Source organism: Lepidochelys kempii, chromosome 3 (genome assembly GCF_965140285.1).
Source record: "Lepidochelys kempii isolate rLepKem1 chromosome 3, rLepKem1.hap1, whole genome shotgun sequence".
Classification (NCBI taxonomy): domain Eukaryota; kingdom Metazoa; phylum Chordata; order Testudines; family Cheloniidae; genus Lepidochelys; species Lepidochelys kempii.
The window spans coordinates 160911732-160928452 of NC_136382.1; the positions used below are offsets into that span (position 1 = coordinate 160911732).

General features: G+C 41.4%; 1 protein-coding gene across 2 annotated transcripts in view; it reads left to right on the top strand.

Annotated features, from left to right (window-relative positions):
* Positions 1–14341, top strand: part of TLR5 (toll like receptor 5) — a 31655-nt gene extending 17314 nt beyond the window's left edge. For both annotated transcript variants that reach the window (XM_073338781.1, XM_073338780.1), the window contains exon 3: positions 10732–14341. In XM_073338781.1, the coding sequence (XP_073194882.1) occupies positions 10739–13315 (2577 nt within the window). In that variant the 5' untranslated portion in view covers positions 10732–10738 and the 3' untranslated portion in view covers positions 13316–14341. The remainder of the gene's footprint in view (positions 1–10731) is intronic.
* Positions 14342–16721: the final 2380 nt, after the last annotated feature.

The window sequence follows — 16721 nt, forward strand, 5'->3', positions numbered from 1 at the left end:
AACATACTCACACCCTTCCTTGAGGACACGGTAATAGGAGGTGAAGGACCAGCCTCGCTCCTGGCATGCCCGATTACGTGATGGTGCTGGCTTCCCCAATGATTAGGAATGTTGAGTAGTTATACTATACTGCGCAAGCTAAGCTAATAGCATGATAGACAATAGAATAGATAGTCTATAGAGTATAGGAGAACTGAATGGAATGAATGAATGAATGAATCAAAGGAAGAATTTTAGAATAGAGTCGACTCCCGAAGAGCTCTCTTACAAGGTATTTTATAGGATCCTGACCTATGTAATCCTGACCTTATTTCCATACCCTAAGAATTTTATGGGTACCCTTCTCTTATAGGTTAGTGGATTATGACACCTACTTTCTAAATATATTAATAAGTATTATCTCATTCCCAAAACTGCCAGCCTAGGCTCTCTTGATGACCTCCAAGTTGTGGTGTACCCTGTGATTACCAACCAGTTGTAGAAGTCGGATAAACCTGTGATGTGATGTGGATAGTTCCTCCCTTTGGTTCCCCAAAGTTCAGAGACCATTCTTATCTGTGCCAAAGGTTGCCAGCTTTTATGCTGACATATTTATAACTGATTATACTTTTTGCTATATAGCAGATCGGGATCCTACAGACCAGTAGGCTTCTTGCATTTCAGCAAAACTTATTAGGAAATACATGTCTCAACATATCCTAAATTCCAAGGAATTAATACTGATAAAATAAAATGGATTAATTTCAGAAAAAGAAACATATTAATTGATACTGCCGGCTGGATTAGTAAAATATAATAGCTAGCAAAATAATCCTATGGGCTACAATATACAACCTCCAAGTGTTCCCAAACACTGTAATGTTATCCATCAGTGTTTTTGCAAAGTTCTGGGTTTCTGTTCCCAGGTTGCCTGAAAACATTGTGGTGTATAGCATTGTATAAATAATGCAGATATCAATATCTTTTAAAATGTCTTGGCATTTAGCCGTTAATGCCATGAGGCGATGTGCCTCAGTTGCCCCTTCCATACAGCAGTCAAGACTGGTTATGCTTTCTTTACTGTTCCAGGCTCTAAACCTGTCTACAGGTACTAGCTGAGAACTAGACTCCAACGAGAAACTGCTGAGCTTGAATTAATTTGCAAACTAGATACCATTAACTTGGGTTTGAATAGAGATGGGGAGTGGCTGGGTCATTACACATATTGAATCTATTTCCCCACGTTAAGTATCCTCACACCTTCTTGTCAACTGTCTAAATGGGCCATCTTGATTATCACTACAAAAGTTTTTTTCTCCTGCTGATAATAGCTCATCTTAATTAATTAGCCTCTTACTCCACCTTTTCATGTTCTCTGCATGTATATATCTATCGATCTATCTTCTGACTATTTGTTCCATTCTATACATCTGATGAAGTGGGCTTCAGGAGTACAGGGGTACTTGTGGCACCTTAGAGACTAACAACTTTATTTGAGCATAAGCTTTCATGAGCTACAGCTCACTTGCTCAAATAAATGCCTTAGTCTCTAAGGTGCCGTAAGTACTCCTTTTCTTTTTACAATACAGTACTGTATTTGCTTTTCCGCCCAGCTCTGCTGTTTGTTGCCTGATTGCGTACGTCCAATTCCAAATGAGGTGTGTGATTACCTGATCAGTTCGTAACTCTGGTTTCCATAATGCTGAGGTTCTACTGTATATTAGAGCTAAACTCAGTATTATGATGCCCATTTAAGAAGAGAGTAGGGGATCGCATTCAGTACATAGCCCAAAACACTGTTAAGGCCAATATTTTTTTTCAGATTGTAATTATTGGGATGAAATTCAGCTCCAGAATATTCAGAGCAATTTAACAATGTTAATGCATAGGTGATAGCTCAGAGGGGGGAAAAGAATCTTGGCACTTTATTTTTGTTAATAAATAATTGAATCTGGCCTAATCCAGATGAAAGCAGCAATGCAATTAGTCATGAGAACAAAGGTGTCGACAATCAGGCTTTTCTTATCTGGCCAATATAACAACCATGCTTTTACTGTAAATTGTACCTTATTTTCAAGAGCTTTACTAGAATCATAGAATAATAGAATACCAGGGTGGGAAAGGACCTCAGGAGGTCCTCTAGTCCAACCCCCTGCTCAAAGCAGGACCAATCCCCAACTAAATCATCCCAGCCAGGGCTTTGTCAAGCCTGACCTTAAAAACTTCTAAGGAAGGAGATTCAACCACCTCCCTAGGTAACACATTCCAGTGTTTCACCACCCTCCTAGTGAAAAAGTTTTTCCTAATATCCAACCTAAACCTCCCCCACTGCAACTTGAGACCATTACTCCTTGTTCTGTCATCTGCTACCACTGAGAACAGTCTAGATCCATCCTCTTTGGAACCCCCTTTCAAGTAGTTGAAAGCAGCTATCAAATCCCCCCTCATTCTTCTCTTCCGCAGACTAAACGATCCCAGTTCCCTCAGCCTCTCCTCATAAGTCATGTGTTCCAGTCCCCTAATCATTTTTGTTGCCCTCCACTGGACATTTTCCAATTTTTCCACATCCTTCTTGTAGTGTGGGGCCCAAAACTGGACACAGTACTCCAGATGAGGCCTCACCAATGTCAAATAGAGGGGAACGATCACGTCCCTCGATCTGCTGGCAATGCCCCTACGTATGCATCCCAAAATGCCATTGGCCTTCTTGGCAACAAGGGCACACTGTTGACTCATATCCAGCTTCTCATCCATTGTAACCCTAGGTCCTTTTCTGCAGAACTGCTGCCGAGCCATTCAGTCCCTAGTCTGTAGCGGTGCATGGGATTTTTCCATCCTAAGTACAGGACTCTGCACTAGTCCTTATTGAACCTCATCAGATTTCTTTTGGCCCAATCCTCCCATTTGTCTAGGGCCCTCTGTATCCTATCCCTACCCTCCAGCATATCTACCTCTCCTCCCAGTTTAGTGTCATCTGCAAACTTGCTGAGGGTGCAATCCACACCATCCTCCAAATCATTTATGAAGATACTTAACAAAACTGGCCCCAGGACCGACCCATGGGGCACTCCACTTGATACCAGCTGCCAACTAGACATGGAGCCATTGATCACCACCCGTTGAGTCCGACAATCTAGCCAACTTTCTATCCACCTTATAGTCCATTCATACTTCTTTAACTTGCTGGCAAGAATACTGTGGGAGACCATGTCAAAAGCTTTGCTAAAGTCAAGGAACAACACGTCCACTGCTTTCCCCTCATCCACAGAGCCAGTTATCTCGTCACAGAAGGCAATTAGATTAGTCAGGCATGACTTGCCCTTGGTGAATCCATGCTGACTGTTCCTGATCACTTTCCTCTCCTCTAAGTGCTTCAGAATTGATTCCTTGAGGATTTTTCCAGGGACTGAGGTGAGGCTGACTGGCCTGTAGTTCCTAGGATCCTCCTCCTTCCCTTTTTTAAAGATGGGCACTACATTAGCCTTTTTCCAGTCATCCGGGACTTCCCCCAATCACCATGAGTTTTCAAAGATAATGGCCAATGGCTCTGCAATCACATCCGCCAACTCCTTTAGCATTCTTGGATGCAGCGCATCCGGCCCCATGGACTTGTGCTTGTCCAGCTTTTCTAAATAGTCCCGAACCACTTCTTTCTCCACAGAGGGCTGGTCACCTCCTCTCCATGCTGTGCTGCCCAGTGCAGTAGTCTGGGAGCTGACCTTGTTCGTGAAGACATATGCAAAGAAAGCATTGAGCACATTAGTTTTTTCCACATCCTCTGTCACTAGGTTGCCTCCCTCATTCAGTAAGGGGCCCACACTTTCCTTGACTTTCTTCTTGTTGCTAACACACCTGAAGAAACCCTTCTGGTTAGCCTTAACATCTCTTGCTAGCTGCAACTCTGGGTGTGATTTGGCCTTCCTGATTTCACTCCTGCATGCCTGAGCAATATTTTTATACTCTTCCCTGGTCATTTGTCCAATCTTCCACTTCTTGTAAGCTTCTTTTTTGTGTTTAAGATCAGCAAGGATTTCACTGTTAAGCCAAGCTGGTCACCTGCCATATTTATTATTCTTTCTACACATCGGGATGGTTTGTCTCTGTAACCTCAATAAGGATTCTTTAAAATACAGCCAACTCTCCTGGACTCCTTTCCTCCTCGTGTTATTCTCCCAGGGGATCTGCCCATCAGTTCCCTATGGCCTAGATCAACATAATAAAGAATCTCCTTGTCAATAGCCTTACTAGCCATGTAAAAAAAGAGAGATTAGGTTAGTCTCACATGGTCTGTTCTTTGAGAAGCTTTGCAGACTTCCTTATTACATATAATGCCGTTGTCAGCTTTTGTCATCAATGTCTTATCAAGTTCTCCAGAATTTTATTTGGGAGTGGAGTTAGATTAATTATATTATAATTTCCTGGTTCTCCATTTTCTCTCTCTTTTTTTTTTTTTATTTAAGCGATGGGAGTGGTCTTCCACTCCCACACTGAACAGCAAGACGACGTTGACTATATAGTGGTAGCAGAATAGGAAGATCCTTTAATATTCTGAGAAATAAAGCAGCCAGGATTAGGAACTGAGTCAGATTCAAGTTCTGTGAGCACAGTGCTGGTGAGGATGCTATCATTACCCTCTCCTGGTACATTCGTGACATTGATTTGGAGACATTCACCATCTGGTCACAGCATCATAGAATTTGATATTATCATCAAATTTTTTCATCGTAGAGTTTATTTAATTCCCCTCAGTTCTCCCTCCCTCCTGCTTTGGCTCATAGCTTCTTTGATTCACTAGCCTCGGAGGTCATGTGACTTGGTCTCACCAGGTCTGTTCCACTCTCAAAATAACTCACCAGCACAGCAATGAATCTGTTCCTCTGTTTTAGGTACTTTTAGGGTGATCATCATGGAAGTATTAAGTAACTCAGTTTTGCATAGGGTTGTCCACCTTGAACTCAGCTCTTTGCCTCTTCTAGCTTTTGCAGCTCTGCTTCAATGTTTTTGGGCTTGTCCACTCAGACTCAATAGAGAGAGAAGAGGGAGCACGAGTGGTTTGAGAAGTAAGGCCTGGGGTCAGGCTGCGGGGAAGAACATTGGGGACTCAGTTTATTTATCTTCCATCTCAGTCTCAGTTTAGGAGCTCAAAGGTGAGAATACATAGCCTAAGCTGTGTATGAACTCATGCCACATACTCCTGGACCACTTCTGAGTTTGTCTGTCAGCCTTCATTGCCCATCACGGTTTAGCCGTGTGGGGATTTTTAACCATTTCTAGTTTAAGCACAATGCCAGTCATCTTTACTGCGCAAGCACAGTGCATGGATTGTTTCTTTCTTCATTTGTTATTGCCCAACTCCTGCATGTTACCAGAGCCCCTGCCAGGCTGCTGCAACTGACCTTTCTTCCTTCAGCTCAAACATCCTCCTAGCAATTTTAAGTTCCTTATACCCAAGTTAGCCCAATATGTTAAAGATGAAAAAAACACCTGAAACATCTTCCCCTATCTCCCCTTTATCTGTAACAACCTGGGACGTTTTCCATACAAATGCCCCAGTTACAGCAGCATTCATGCAGCTTCAGGATAAACTCATAATGCGTCTAGCATTGGAACTAAAGAAAAATCTTCCAAGCCGACGGTAGGGCTAGGGAGACAAGGTTGGTGAGGGAATATCTTTTATTGGACCCACTGGTGTTGGTGAGAGAGACACATTTTTTGAGTTACACAGAGCTCTTCTTCGGGTCTGGGAAAGGTACTGAGAGTTTGAGAGCTAAATACAAGATTGAACAGATAGTTTAGCATAAGCAGTTAGGGACCATTCAAGGCAAAGTGACTTGTTAACACCCCTGTCATAGGACAAAAAAGGGGGTTAGTGGGTTACAGATTGTTGTAGTAAGCCATAAAACCAGTGGCTTTATTAAGACCATGATTTTTAGTGTCTAGCAAAGTTACGAATTTCAGCTCCCAGGCTTGTCTTTTGAAAGTGTTGTGATTTCTGATCTATCAGTTCTCATCCTCAAAGGAAACTTGCCCAATATGCAGAGAGTAAACATGCTGATGAATGCTGAATCCACACAAAAGTCTTGCCAGTATTTGCAGGCTCTGGGAGATATGCAAAATTTACCCTGCACTTCAGACAACAAATGTGTTTCCTTTCCTGTCTAAAAAAGTGAGCAAACATTCTCAAGTATTGGCAGGGACAATGTGAATCCAAACAGGATGGTAACATCCTTCCCTGATCTAATTAGCTTTATTGGCAACACTTGGCAAAAGCCATCAGGTCTGCATTGCTTAAAAAACAAAACAAACTTTTGAACAAATGCTTTGGTTATAAATAAGATGCTTTTTTAAAAGAAGGGAATGATGAGTGCTTTGCTTCAGCAAATCTAAACCTTTTTTTAGATTAGCTAGTGCTCCTCTCAGTGTCCCTGCCCTTCTCCCCCCCTTCATTCCTCAGATGCCCTTAGGAGAACACTGAGGTTCTACAAAGGGCCCAGCATACTGCAAAATTTACCCTAAAACGACAGTCAGCAAGAGTGTTTCCTTCTGTCTACACTGGGAAATCTTCTAACCAGTTTTAAAACCAGTTCACCTAAAATGGGGGTTTATCTACACCACTGTGGGGGGGATCTACACCCCTCACTCAGGGGTGTGAAAAACACCCCCCCTGAGCACAGCAAGTTACAGCGCTGTAAAGCGCCAGTGTAAACAGTGCCCTCCCAGCAGTCTAAGCTAATCCCCTCATGGAGGTGACCACACTCACACTTCAAAGCGCTGCCATGGGAATGCTCCCGCCGCAGCGCTTTGAAGTTTTGAGTGTAGCCATGCCCTAAGATATGCAACTTCAGCTACATGAATAGCGTAGCTGAAGTCGATGTACTTACATCTACTTACGTCACTGCGGTAAGTCGACAGCTGATGCGCTCCCGTCGACTCCACTTGCGCTGCTTGTTCTGGTGGAGTACCGGAGTCGACTGGAGAGCGCTCAGCAGTCGATTTATCATGTCTATACTAGGCACGATAAATCGACCCCCACTGGATTGATCGCTACCCACCAATCCGGCGGTAATGTAGACAAGCCCTGAGTTTCAAAAACTGCTTACAGCTGTAGAGTAGGCCAGTTTTAGGCTAAGGCAACCTGATCTGTTTTTACTGAGCCCGTTTAACCCCTGCTGAGAGGGAACTCAGAGCCTGGAGCTGGAATATTGAGATGAAGCCTCAACCTACACACTCATTGGTTGGTCATACGGGCAGGGGTAGGTGAAGCTCCACTTCTCATTATAGAAGCTCCCTTCCTGCTACACGGAGAGCAGTATGGTGGGAGGACCCATCTGTTATAGCTAAGGGTACATTGCTCACTACAGCATGGCCTGGGAGTCACATGAGCCTCCCCATTCCCAACTCCCCTGGTCTTAGTTTTTTCTTTATTTCCTTCTGATGCCTAGGCAGGAAAACAAAATGAAGTTTGGATTCAAGTGTCTAAATCCTGCAGCCATGGATCTGGAATGTTCAATGCCATGGGTCTAAATAATATATTAATCCCTCTTCTCAATAAGGCTGGTGTGGATATATAGCCCAAGTAACTGTCCCAAGTACTGAGGATTTCTGCAAGGTTATTTTGGCGCAGGAACATGTTTGCCCAAAACATCCTGGGTGCTCAGATACTATCCTGATGGGGCCATATAAGTGCCCAAACGGATTTTTTTAGGTTAAAATTCCATCTGTTTTCAAATCTGACTCTAGAGACATGATGGGTCCCTGGCTTCCTTCTAGCCCTACGCATCTGTGTAACCTCATTATATGGATTGGTGTGGTGAGCATTGGTCTGTCAGTAAGTTCTACATACACTAAATCTTTGGTCAGTTCGCATTGCGCCAGTAAAGGGCAAAGAATGGATTCTTGTTTCTGCTTCAACAACAGAAAGAGTAGCCTGGTCTACATTTGGAAGTTGCACCAGTTTAACTAGCTCAGTTAAGGGTGAGATTTTTTTTTTTTTACAGACATAGTTATACTGGTATATCCCATATTCTGGACACAGTCATACTGTTATAAAGGTTCTTTACACTGGTAGAACTTATTCCCCTTCCACTATGGGAATTTATTCCCCTTCCAGTATGCTATATCAGGGTATGACTAAACTGCAAGTGCTGCAGCATAGACACTAGCTACAGCAATGGAAGGGTTTCCCATCGCTGTAGTAAACCCACTCCTTTGAAAGGCTGGAGATAGGATGATGGAAGAATTCTTCCATCAACCTTGTGATATCTATACCAGGGCTTAAGTTGGCTTACCTGCGTCTCTCGGATTGTGAATTTTTCTCACCCCTGAGCAGAATAACTAAGTTGATCTACGTTTTAGGTGTAGATCAGGCCTCAGTATATGCACATACACGCTAGGGTGTCGTACCAATTTAACTATCACAGTATAGCAGTAAAGCAATACAAGTTTTATCTGTAGACAAGCCCAGAGAGACAGAACTTCCCATGCTGTGCTGTATTATTTCCACTCCCCCTCCACCCCACTCATGCATACTTTTCAACTCCCTATGGAGATAAAGCTGATGCTGCCATTCATTTAAAAATAGTTGGACTCCTAGTGGAATTTGCAAAACGCTGTGGATTTTCAATTAAACTTGCTCCAGCAACACACGACCCCAGTCAGTTTTATGGCTAAACAAATATATTTTTACTGATCCTCTGTGCAGTTTTCCATGTTATATTGTGTTAAAGGAATGCTATCAGCTACTTCTAGATTTAGATTATGTAGATTGTTTTGCTAATAGAAAGAACCTCTGGTGCAAGGAGTGGTTCTGAACTGCTCCCTGTGACAAGAGTGAATGGAAAGGTCGCTTATTGTCATCACTCTTGCAATTCCACACAAAGGTCCAAGTTTCCAGGAGGACACTGGTCCCATGAAAATATTGAAGGAGCAAACAGTTTATCGATTAGCCCCTCCCTGCAAGCAGACTCGAGATAAAGGCAGGATTGTATGAGGACACATGGCCTGATGGATACCTCCTTAATGTCTGATAGTTTGGATAAGCAGCCAAACTATAAAGGGTTGGAAAATTTTTCTGATGTAAAAATGAGATTTCTTTTTCCATCAAAAATTGCCCCAGTTCCCCTCCATTTTCTGAGATCCTCAATCTGAACCTGTTGCAATTCACCTATTGCTAGGTTCAGCATAGAATCTTGAAATAATTTACTCTCCCTGTGATGCTTCTGGGCAATCTGTGCCATTAGTGAAATAGTACAGTCAATCGATAATAACAATTAATGGGATTGACCTACTTGTTAATTACTGGCTCAGGGCCTCTCTTTTTCTCTATAAAGTAAATTTATTTAGCAACCACTAGATGGCCAGGAGGGATTTGGTTTGACAAAAACTTATGCTTATTAAGTTTGAACACATTAGGCTGTAGGGTACAAAAATTCTTACGCTGGTTGTCAGCCAAGCAAACATTTCAGTGAATGCTTTTTAGAAAGGAGAGGCAGGTAGTTGCAATCTTAGTAAATACATATTTTAAAAAAGCATGCAAGTAATCCTTTTAGTGCAGACAACTTGCTCTGTCTTATGCAACAGGCAACAATAAGGACAGTGATTGCTCTGAAGAGATTACAGTTTAAAAGAGAGATGTTTAGATGACAGGATGCATGAAGAAATCCAGAGTGGGGAAAACCTCGAAGTATACATCAGTTAGATGCATTCGTTACATTCACGCATTGCTATGCAAAATCTGACTGTCCACAGTATATCAAATGTAACCTTTTAATAAGCAGTAGGCTATAAACAGTAGATTTGTCTCACACAATAAATAAGTGACATTAATACCATATGCTAGATCTCTTGTGAGCTTCATATGTACTGGAGAATATTTTAAGATGACTAATAGCAATAAGAATGATTTGATTACTAAGGGCTATTTAATTACGATATCCTCCTCATCAACCTCTTTCCTGTGTACGCTTTTAAAGCATTGCTCCCACCATAAAAAACAACTTCACATTACTGGAATAGTCCCAGAGATTCTGAAACTCCAAATGGGCCTTTTCCTTTTAAACCTCCATGGCTGAGTCAAACTCTCCTGTGTTAAATTCAGAGTAACTCAGCTGATGACCAGAAATCTCATGGGTGCTCCAAAAAGAAAGCATACCATTTTTTAAAATACTATTTCTGGAAGGGCCTTGTCTGTGACACTATTGTGACATGTTATTGTTAGCCATTGGAATTGTCTGACCTAGCCCTGATAGCAATGAGGAGTGGGGAGGAACATGGCAGTGATTACACTGTTCAGAAGAGTAGGTGGATATCTCAATACTTGTGTTAACCTAAAGCCTCTGACCATACTATCCAAACTTTTAAAAAACAGTCTGGCTAACTTCGAATAAGGAGTGAGTTTCAGGCTAATGTACCATTGTTGTCACATCAGTGGTGCAACTGTTAAATATTTGGACCAAGATTTTCAAAAGTGACCAATGATTTTTGGGTGCCCAACTTAAAATACTTTTCATGGAACTTGATTTTCAGACTGGGTTGCTCACCATTTTCTGGAGCCCATCCACTGAGCATCAGATCCCTTTAAGGTGTTTCAGATTGTATACTCAAAAACACATGCACCCCAAATCCCTCATCATTTGAAAATCTTGGCGTTGGTCTTTTATTCTGTTGCATTAAAACTTTGCTACAAAACTTTATTGGTCAGACAGCCAATTTTATATTTTGTTCTTACAACTTTCTCTCTCTCTTTTCATGCAGCATCACAATGTTACATCATCTAGTATTTCTCTTAGGAATGTCGCTGGTAGCCAAAGAAATATTTGCTACAAGCTGCTGTTCCCAAGGCCAAAATGCTTTGTGTTATTTTTGTAACCTCACCGAGGTTCCACCTGTGCTCAGTGACACAGTTGCACTCCTGCTAAGTTTCAACAAAATCAGGCAAGTGAATGCATCCTCTTTCCCTCTGCTGGAACAGTTGCAGATTTTGGAAATTGGAACCCAGTTTGTCTTTCCTGTTACCATAGGGAAAGCAGCTTTTAGGAACCTGCCAAACCTTCGACTCTTAGATTTAGGAGACAATAAGATACTTCATCTGGATCCTGATGCTTTTGTGGAGTTGTCATATGTACATACACTCCGGTTATATCACAACAGTCTTGAGGAGTCCATTCTGGAAGAAGACTATCTTCGAGATATGATCTCCTTAGAATATTTGGATCTTTCTGGAAACAAGATCAAAAGCCTTCGCCCTCATCGCTTATTTTACCATCTAAAATCCTTGCAAATTGTGGACCTGAAAAACAACAGGATATCCAGCTTATGTGAAGGAAACCTTGATAGCTTCCAGGGAAAATTCTTCATACTGTTTATTCTTAATTCTAATAAGTTATATTACTCAATTTCTGTGGACTGGGCCAAGTGTGGAAATCCTTTCAAAAACATAGCCCTGGACACCCTGGATCTTGGCGGTAATGGCTGGGGTGTAGATATAATGCAACACTTCTGCACAGCTGTGAATGGGACTTCAATTGTTTTTCTGAAGCTTAGCTATCACATAATGGGTCCAGGATTTGGCTTTAAGAACTTCCAGGATCCAGACCAAGATACATTTGCAGGGCTAGCAAGAAGTGGCGTTCGCTTACTGGATATTTCACATGGTTCTATTTTCTCTCTCAATCCTTATGTATTTCAGAGCCTTGGTGATCTGGAATTGCTGAATCTTCACAATAACAAGATAAATCAGATCCAAAAGCAAGCATTTTTTGGCCTGGGAAAGCTAGGAACTCTCAACCTGTCATATAACATTCTGGGGGAGCTGTACGATTACACTTTTGAGGGGCTTCAGAATGTGATGCATATTGATTTGCAACAAAATCATATTGGAGTAATTGCTGGGAATTCGTTCAGGGATTTAAGAAGGTTAAAGATGGTGGATCTCCGGGACAATGCCATTAAAACTCTCCCTTCTTTCCCAGCCATGTTCACTCTTCATTTAAGTGACAATAAGATAGTATCTGTAGGTAACCAGAGAATAAGTGCAACATTCCTTAACTTGGAAAGAAACAGATTGGACAATCTGGGTGATCTTTATATTCTTTTACAAGTTCCAGATGTGCAGTATCTCTTGTTAAGAAAAAATCGTTTATCTTATTGTGTTAAAAGTGTTGATGTTATAGAAAATAACCAGTTAGTTTACTTGGATCTAGGAGAAAACATGTTAAAGCTTGTGTGGGACAGAAGTTTATGTTTGGATGTGTTCAGGGCACTTTCCAAACTAGAGGTGCTCCACCTGAATAACAACTACCTTACTTCCCTTCCACAGGATATTTTTAGTGGTCTAACATCATTAAACAGACTTAACCTAGCCTCCAACCAGTTGTCTTATCTTTCTCCTGGTGTTTTCCCTGAGAGCCTAAAGACACTGAATATGTCTGAAAACCAACTTCTTTCACCTGCCCTTGAGCTCTTCATGACTTTGAGTGTCCTGGATATAACAAATAACAGGTTTTTCTGTGATTGTACTTTAAACACCTGGACAGCATGGTTAAATCAAACCAATGTGACCTTAGCTGGCTCTGAAAATGACACATACTGTGTACTCCCACCTGTTTTCACAAGGGTTCCACTTTCTTCAGTGGCACTTGATAGCTGTAATGAAGACGAACTCCAGAAGCCTCTACAGTTCTCACTGTTCATTTTCACTTCAGTCACTCTGATAATGTTCCTAACAGTAGTCATTATTTTTAGTCACTTTCGGGGGACTTGTTTTGTCTGGTATAAGACCATCAAAGGTGCTCTGCTAAAAGAACGTAAGCAAGCAATAGATAAAAGTACATATAAATATGATGCCTATTTATGCTACAGCAGCAGAGACTTTGAGTGGGTCCAAAATTCATTGCTAAAGCACCTGGACTCTCAGTATTCTGAGAAAAACAGATTTACTTTGTGCTTTGAAGAGAGAGATTTCCTGCCTGGGGAGGAACAGATCACCAACATCCGTGATGCCATTTGGAACAGCAGGAAGACTATTTGCATTGTGACAAGGCAGTTCCTCAAGGATGGGTGGTGCGTAGAAGCCTTTAATTTTGCCCAGAGCAGATACTTTTGTGACCTGAAAGAAGTCCTCATTATGGTTGTGGTTGGGTCACTTTCTCAGTATCAGTTGATGAAATACAAACCGATTAGAGTCTTTGTGCAAAGGAGTCAGTACATGCAGTGGCCTGAAGACCATCAAGATATAGACTGGTTTTTAAATAACCTTTCTCACCAAATTCTGAAAGAAAAAAAGGTGAAAAAGAAATCCAGTGTTATAGAAATGCAAACTGTAAGGACAATCTCGTAGTTGGGAGGGTTGTTCATGGTTTGTATTATTAGTGCTATAAAACAGACTTTTGTAATTACATTTTTACTTGTGGCTTGACAGTTACTTAAATAGTCTAAATCCATTTCCACCTGTGGCATGGCAGGAAAGAAGTATGGGCCATGCTTCAGCTTTCCCTGACAAATGGGTAGAATATAATTTCCTTGGTTTAAGTTTTAATAAACATGGTGTCAGCTTTAAAGTCACCAGCAAATGCAATTAACAAATTCAGTCACTCTAGGAACTATGGCCCATATTTTCAAAAGAAGCCACCAATTATGGGTGTCTCAAATTTTCGGTGTTCAGATTGGGACACCATGGATCTGATATTCAGAGATGCTGAGCGCTCACAGGTCCCCATGACAATGGGAGGAGTGGGTACTCAGCACTTACAAAAACCAGGTGCATGTTATTGCAAGTTAGGCACCAAATTTATAGGATACTTGAAAATTTGGGTCCATGTGCTGAAAGCCCCCACTAACTAAACTGAATGGGCACATTAACTGATGGCAGTGCCACATTAAGGTCTTGCAATGTCTAATCCTACCATTCATCCCCTACTCACAGAATGTTTTAGTGATCATCATCCTTGCTTGTGATGTTGCATGATCAAGATGGTGTAGGTGTGGGTGTGGGGGAAGTCATGTAAATGTCGCTCACATACACACACACACACACACACACACACACACACACACACACACTATTGGGTACCATTTTTCACAGAACAACAACATTTTGTAAAGCCACACCACATAGTGTTCGTTTTTTTTTAAAAAAGGGGGATTTACCTCTTCCTTAAAGCCAGGCTTGGAAGGATCACATTTTTATCAGTAAATGTCACTAAACATCAATTTCACCATACATGTACAAACCAACCCAACATTTCCATTAATAATGAATGACATTTAGAAATAGACCAAGAAAGAAAAATGCTGCTTGAGAACTTAATAGAATTTGATTTAAGGATATTTACTTTGTATATTTTGGCATGTGATGTTGATATGTTTGAACAGTTATAAAGCTTTAATTTTTTGAGATCAGTGTCTACTGTCATTAAATAATTATTGCATGTCCCACCCAGTTATCTGATACCCTCCCAATTTCCCACTACTGTGAAAATTTAAATGGATAAAAATAGAAAAAAATGCTTAAAAATAAACATTGATATTGTTCATCGAAATTATAAAAACAAATTCTGCCAACCCTACTTATAGCAGATACTGAACAAATAATATATAGTGGTAACTAAAACCTTAGACACTACATGAAGGTCATATTCTAACCTTGATCTTTGGGCACATATCCCGCTGCCATCACCGGGAGAGTCTCTGTGGCTTGAGGGTAGTGTGTATAACCCTACATTTATAGCCCCACTTGGCCATGAACTCATTGGTTGAACTGTCCTGGACCTTGTGCTTTCTCAGCTCTATGACCTTTTAGCACCAATTTCAAAGATGCTTTGAAATGTATCACCTTTTGCCACTGTAATTGCTGTAGTATGGTTCATGTTTACTTTTTCCCATGTGATAAAACAACAAGCACAGTTTGCCTAGGACTTTGAGATTTAGCTGGCACACACACAGCCCTGGATTCTTACATACCTTAGACTTCGCCTCCCCCAATATGCTATTTCTGCTCAGTTGTAAAACTACTGTAACTGCCCTAAGTTACAGCTGCTGCTGTTTTCATGTGAAGATTCTTCAGCTTAGCTGCATCAAGGACTGAGGTGGATAAAGACCTTAGAGAGATTTGAACACGCAAAATCACTGAACAAACTTGAAGCCAGTCTTCTGTGCAGTCTACCTTACTCTTCAGGCAACTGTAAGGGAATGCCTTGTGTTGGATGGCATGTGGAGCTCCTCACTTTATCACAACACCTACTTTACTATATTTCAAACTACCTCAGTGACATGAGCGTTGTAGTCAATAGGCATTCTACAGGCCTCCCTGAAGCAGGCGTTCCCAGCCTGCACCCACCTTCTGAGAAGGTGAAATAAGGATCATTTCAGTATCAGTTAGTAACTGTTTGCACATCTGTTTCCTGATCAGCTCTGAGGCTGCTTCTGCTCCTGTTGAAATAGTCGGCTCGACTCACTAGGACCTGGAACTGACAGTATGCATTTAGAAAACCAAATTTTAGAAGTGATCAGTTTGCATGATTTCAGCATTGTAAGAATTAAGGCGGGGCTTCTCAAATGTGTCAGAGAGCGTTAAGAGGCCCAAATCCTGTTCAAATTCAGGAGGGCTAGGGCTGCATTTCCCTAAAGAGCCTTTGAAAAATCCCGGACTAAAATAATTCTTGTCTTTCAAAAATTATAAATATTCCCAAATGCTTGATTTGATCGGCCAGTCTGCAGGGTACATTACAATGGCAGGGTGACCCTGGGTGCATTGATATGAAAACTAAGCCTGTCTTTTGAGTGTGAAGCATTTCAAAGAGAGAGAGCGTGCGTGTGTTTGTTTGCACATTAATTCAATTACAATGAACAAAATGAAAAATATCATTAGGGGCCGGGGAGAAACAAACCTTCCATTATTGGGTTAGGAAGAGGCCGGGAATGGACTTCGCTTCGTAAACTGATTGGTCAGTTAGGCCTCATCTGTACACAGAAGTTGTGCCACTTTAATTACATGGGTAAAGTTAATGCAGTACAATCCCCTCGTGCGGATGTGGTATAGAGGTGCTTGTGCTGTACAGCTTATGCCTATATGAGAAGGCCTTTTATACCAGTATAACTGTGTCCACACTAGGGGTTATACTGATATAAAAACTTTGATTTAAAAAAAAAATCACACCCCTCGCTGACTGTCATACTGGACCAAAACCCGTGTGTAGACTAGAATGGTAGAGGATTTTCGTCAGTGAGAAAAAAGCTGGTGAAAGTAGATCGTGAATTAGGCTCATCATCCTCTAGGGGGCGTGATTGGACTGGATAACATCTAGGACTTAGGCAAATTGTACCTAGTCAAAAGCATTGCACGGTAGCTGTTTGCATGTAGGATTGAAGAATTTTCATAATGAATGTGCCACATAAAAAGACTTGAAAAGGAGCTTGCTGCTCTGGCCCATCACAAAACCCTTTGTACTTTCTACAGCTCCTGTGCCTACACTTAATTTTGTTAGTTGTACTGTTCTTGTAGTGCCCTAAACACATCTGACAATTTTTTTAGTGAAATATTTACAGGTCTCCCTGTGAGGTAGACGTTATGCCAAGAAATGTCTCACATTAAACTTTGACTACAGCAATCTCACGGGCCAGGACATTCTTCTTTCTTTTCCTTATCCCACAGCTTTTCACTTCCAGCTCAAGTATTAGGAGCAAGTTTGAGTCTGTACCACCAAATTCATATCCAGGTCTGGTCTGTGAACTTCCACAGATGGTGG